Raw genomic sequence first — 6000 nt, 5'->3', positions numbered from 1 at the left:
TTTAATGTTCCTTTAAGAGAAAATATAGAAAATGAATGACGGTTACAGTAAAGAGATATAAAACCCAAAATTTTAAACGACTTTCTAATTTACTACTATTATCAATTTTTTTTTGCCTACATAGGTATCTCTTCAACACAGAATATCATGGGAACGAATCACAGTTGATAATAGAAGTCAATTTTGAAACTTTATTAAAATGGCATTCTCTGAATAACAATTTTTTTTTTGCTGGGTTTCATATCCCTTTAAGCAATCAGAGGAGTCATAAATGGTTATGGTTAAAGGGACAGTGAACCCAAATATTTCTTTCATGATTCAGATAGAGCATGAAATTTTAAGTAACTTTCTAATTTACTCCTATTATCAAATGTTCTCCATTCTCTTGGTATCTTTATTTGAAATGCAAGAATGTAAGCTTAGATGCCTTCTTTTTCAAATAAAGATAGCAAGAGAACGAAGAAAAAATGATAATAGGAGTAAATTAGAAAGTTGCTTAAAATTGCATGCTCTATCTGAATCACACATGAAAAAATTTGGGATCAGTGTCCCTTTAAGGTATATTGAGAGGTATGGATCTTTCTTATGTTAGCCGGCTTGCGTTTGCTAAGGCGATAGTAAATCTTACCAATGATGCTTCCTCTTCCATATGGTGAACAATCCAGAACTACAAGAGATATTTTATCCAGAATATATTATACTATTTATGTACACAGACAAACTGACAAAAGATCTATTGAATAAAATGTTATTTATTTATTTATTCAACCAAAGTTTCAGTGCTTTTGAGATCAAGGCACTGATAGTGCAGTCAGAGGTATATTTTATCTATTTCAACTAATGTATGCCTTGCTCAGCAATCACAGGGCTCAAGAGAAAAAAATACTAGAAAATAAAGCATAGACAAAATGTAGTGAATAAATACAGAAGTATTAAGATAAACCCTGCCAATGATCATTTTGGATATATATTTTAATACAAAGCGTCAGTGAATAAATAAAATAATTGACAACAACATTTTCATGAAAAAAACTCTTCAGCCACAAAGTTCTATTGTATGTATTGTAGTGTTTCTCAACCAGAAAATCAGATATCCTTAGGTGCCACAACCCCTAGCTGAGGGTGAAAGATCCCACATTTTGGATGAGCATAGTCTCTTAAATTACTGAAATCCCCTAGCTTGTGGCTATTAAAGGGACCGTCTAGTCAAAATTAAACTTTCATGATTCAGATAGGGCATGTCATTTTAAACAATCTTCCAATTTCCTTTTATCATCAAATTTGCTTTGTTCGCTTGGTATCCTTTTTTGAAAGCTATATTTAGATAGGCTCAAACTGATTTCTAAACCGTTGAACTGCCTCTTATCTAAGTGCTAGTTCATGTGGGCCATATAGATAACGTGGAGTTATTTATCAGTCAGCACTGATTGGCTAAATGCAAGTCTGTCAAAAGCTTTGAAATAAGGGGGCAGTCTGCAGAGGCTTAGATACAAGGTAATCACAGAGGTTAAAAGTGTAGTAATATAACACAGTGTTGGTTATGCAAAACTGTGGAATGGGTTATAAATAGATTATCTATCTTTTTAAATAATAAACATTTTCAAGTAGACTGTCCCTTTAAGTGATAATCAGCAGCAGATAAATGGTACTGAGTTTATCAAACTATGGAAATAAATAAGGAATACAATCAAGGGTGTTGAGAACCACAGTGTTAAGACAAGGGAGCACTAAAATGATATGGTGTATTTTCTTTAATATCATGTTAAGGTAGAAATATAATTGCTAAGACTTGTTTATCCTGATTAAAGATACTCATTAATTTGTATATGTTGCATAAACACAGAACTTGGAGATTTATAAATAAAGCATTACTATGAATGAAATACTATAGAGCCAATCGTGCATAATAATATAGTCACTTGGGAACTCTGTCTTAAAGGGACATAAAACAAGTTGGGCTAGAGACAAAATATAATAATATGCACTTTAATTACTTTACCTGCAAATTTATACTGCAGTGCCTCATCATTAACTCTTTTCTTTTAGTTTCTGAATTGTAAATTTCTTACTCCCCCCACATATTTCCTTCTATGGCTGTATCTATATCTATTGTTGTTTTGGAAGAATGCAAAAAATGCATAGGGATTATCTGCTGGAGCAGGCCTAGAAGCTGTGAACTCAGTTTAAATACAATGCCTGTGTCTAAACACTGCTAAGGGGGTGGATTTGGCTTCTCCTGATAGCTTAGCTATGTAATTAATTTTGCTTATTTTTGAAAATTATTTTAAAATACTTGCCAGCAATTTAAAAAAAAAAAAATGTATGCAAACTATTCTTAATTAATTAGCCCTTTTAGGATATGCACAGATCTCAACCTGTTTTATGTGCCTTTAAGCCTAGACTGAGTGTTAACGGAAAAGGTGGCATTTCCTAAATTATGTATTAGTCAAAGTTGTAGTATTGTATTTTACAATTTATGCAATAATTAGTTTAACTTTTATTGAGTATACTATTTGAAATGCATATAAACGTGTATTGGCTTAATAAAACTTAAAATATGCCCACACCCCAATAACAAAACAAAAACAAACAAATGTTGAACATTCTTTAAAAATAAAGAGCACCTGGGTAAAGTGGTGCAGTCATTTCTCTAGTTTGTCTTTAATGCAGCATTTCCATTAAAAGGCAGCTAAAACCAGGAATTTCCCTGTTTTTCACTTTTGAGTAAGAACTGAAACTTAAAGGTGTTTTTTTCAGTAAAATTTTTAATATTTTTATATTGCTGTCTTAACTAGCATGACTTGGATTTAGGTTTCTAATTTACAAGAATATATATATATATATAAGAATATATATATATATATATATATATGTATGACATTTCCTATCATAAAATGGAGATGCAACAGTGCTCATGTATAATTATTATGGTCATTGTGATGTGTAGCATAATATTATTATTCATAATAAAATATAATTTATATTAGGGATGTCACATAAAGGTACTTCAGTTTCTCTTGCACAAATAGGTGTTTACTTTTATAAGTAGTGTATTAGCCATGATATCGATCTTGTTTTTTGTAGCCTTTTTCCTGTTGATGGTGCTTGAACCCTTTACTCTCCTTCTCTTTCCATCCTTTATAGTTTTCCTTTCCTTCTTTTTTAAAATATTTATTCTCTTCTTCTTTTCCTTTCTTGTATGGCTTTCTCTCAACCAATTCCTGTTTCTTGGGGTGCTCATACTTCCTTTCCTTGTCTTTTTGTTGGTGACTTTTCTCTTTGTATTTCTTCTGCTTGTAATCTTGTGAGGATTTGGTGGAATCATTTGGTTTCTTCATAAATGGGAAGACCCCCCTTCCTTGAGACCCTTCTGATTGCCTCTTGATTTTAATTGCTTTGTTCTCCATGTACTTATTTTTGGCCTTTAGTCCCCACTGGTCTTTTTGCTTATGCTTGTCCCTAGTCTCTTCAGTCTTTTTATCAAAATCATGAAGCTTTATGGAGTGTGGTAGATCCTGGTCTGACTGATCCTTTTCCTCCTTGGGTAACTGCAACTCAGGCAATTCCTCCTCTTGTAAATCTTCCTCTGACAATTCCTCTGTTAGTAATTCCTCCTCTGGCAATTCCTCCTCTGGTAATTCGTCTTCTAGTAATTCCTCGTCTGGTAATTCATCTTCTAGTAATTCCTCTTCTAGCAGTTCATCATCTGATAATTCCATATCAGATACTTCTAGCGGCTCTGCGTCAGATGACCCAAACCAACCTTCAAAAAACCATGATTCTGACTGCAAGAAGAAGTAAAGATAACAATATTAATTGTGTGGAATATTACATTATATTAGCAGAACTATCCTTTATAGAGCAATGGGAAACAAAAAAATAATAATCTAAGATTACCATTGTACCTAGATGTAAGACTTAGTGAAACACAAGTGCATTTTTTAACAAAAAACAAACAAACTCATGCACCAGTTTGCTTCCATAGGTAGTTGCTGCACATAAATTAGCAGAAATGGGGAAAAAAGGGCTTGAATTGCTTTAGCCTACCATAATTCTATAAGAACCTAAAGGTTCTCATCTGTGCAAAGCAGAGAGATTATTATATATATTTTGCATTGTCTTACTACAATATTTTATATGCTAAGTAATTTACAAAGTATTAATTTATTTATAAATCTTGATCGAGTTCATATGTCGTTTTATAATAAACTCATTTCTTTCAACAGATGCTCCAGCGCTTGGTTCTGTTCTCTTACTAAAAACAAAAATCTATCCTCTTCAGAAAAAACTAAATTAATGCTTACCTGTTAAATTAATTTATTTCATAATGGCGAGAGTCCACAAGGCATCAAGTGAGATTAAACTTCAGTCCACTAGGAGGAGGCAAAAAACACGTAACATAGCAGAGTTTTTAATAATCCCTAACACTTTCCCATAACCCACAAACCTGTCCTCAGGCATCCCTAACAGGTTACATTTTGAGGATATCGGAACTAGAACACAGGTGAAACAATCAGCTGATTAGTAACCATGGTTATTTTACCTGCTCTCATTCAAGGTAATCCAGAAAACCTGGACTGTTGGGGAGGCCTGAGGACAGGTTTAAAAACCAGGGTCATGGGGTGAGGCCGGGCGGCAGCCATGACTGAATGCTAAAATAGAAGCTCCAACTATTTTACAGATAATCCGCCAATTATCTAAGAAACTGCAAATAATCCAAATATCTATCATATAGATCCTATATTGTGAAACAGAGCTGTATTAATAGATACTAATTTCGAGGAGTTCGCATTATCTGAAGCATTACCCCAGACTGACAGCTAGGAGAGGCGGCGGCCTTACAACATCTACCCTAACCCCCCCCCTCCCGGCTAACCGGCTTAAGCAGGTCTACTTCACTGCCATTACAAATTCTAGATGGTAGAAATTACCTAAATATGGATAAGATTCATTATAACACAATTCAAGACCTCTTGGTCACTCTGGCTCGACAAATGGACAGCAACTTTACCCATCTGGTATCTCTGGTTAAACCCCAAACGAAGGAGTGCGTGAACACGGAACTTAACATGGCGGATTTTGCAGAGAGAGACAAACCACGCAGCACTTCACAAACCTTTTCCTGCGTGACTGAGCCTGTTCAAAATTATCCGATACCTACGGAGTCAGCACATATGAAACTGCAAGGAGCTAATCGCAACATAGAGTGCACTGAAACACCTAATCCAACAGCCATTCAGCTTTGGTTTGTGAGCGTAGCGGAGTTGATGAAACTATTTAAGGAACGGCAGAAGATGGACCAACATTGTGCTCCGGAACAGACCTGTACTCGTGAATCCTCCCTAGTGAGTACTGGAGTTCTAATAAAGGTGACATAAAGTCCTCACACCCATCTCTGCTCCCTGTCCCAGGTGGATTTGGTACGGACGAGCATTCATACCTGCCGATATTATTTCCTACATTGCTCCGACCATCTTCTTATTTATTGCAGCCCTGCATCTGCGGCCACTCGTCTTGGATCGGGTAATACCACTACTGCTCCCACATACGACCCACACGAAAAGGACTATGTGAATTCTGTGTACTTTACTTGGATTCCCCAATGATGACTCTCAGTTTAAAATATATACGTTTGTGGGTACTCATAGACTTAAATAATTGGTGTGAGGTGAAGCCCAGTTTACAGAACATTAGTTAGCTTACACACTCTCCTTAGGAATGTACTTTCCTCACATGTTCTGTTTTGTACTATCCTCTAAGCAGCTCCTGAATATCTAGATGCCTGCTCTTTTTATTGTGCCTTATTGAGTTATTAATATGGGAGCTCATCTAGTTAGCGCTTGTACAACTAACCTTAAAGCTGACTAACTACACTAACTCTCATTCTAGGCTTAATCTATATACATATCACTGTGCGTCTAGCTCTTGTTTAATATTATAGAACTGCACCTTCTAAAAGTGTTTAGCATTGAGGATCCAATCTAGCGGAAGATTTACATT

At 35.1% G+C, this 6000-nt stretch overlaps 1 protein-coding gene across 4 annotated transcripts in view; it reads right to left on the bottom strand.

Annotated features, from left to right (window-relative positions):
- Positions 1–734: 734 nt before the first annotated feature.
- The window catches only part of JSRP1 (junctional sarcoplasmic reticulum protein 1), a 409477-nt gene continuing 404211 nt past the window's right edge, over positions 735–6000 (bottom strand). For all 4 annotated transcript variants that reach the window (XM_053703072.1, XM_053703071.1, XM_053703069.1 and 1 more), the window contains one exon: positions 735–3785. In XM_053703072.1, coding sequence (XP_053559047.1) covers positions 3054–3785 — 732 coding nt within the window. In that variant the 3' untranslated portion in view covers positions 735–3053. The remainder of the gene's footprint in view (positions 3786–6000) is intronic.

This window comes from Bombina bombina, chromosome 2 (genome assembly GCF_027579735.1).
Source record: "Bombina bombina isolate aBomBom1 chromosome 2, aBomBom1.pri, whole genome shotgun sequence".
Lineage (NCBI taxonomy): Eukaryota > Metazoa > Chordata > Amphibia > Anura > Bombinatoridae > Bombina > Bombina bombina.
This window is presented reverse-complemented; position numbering and strand designations above follow the sequence as displayed.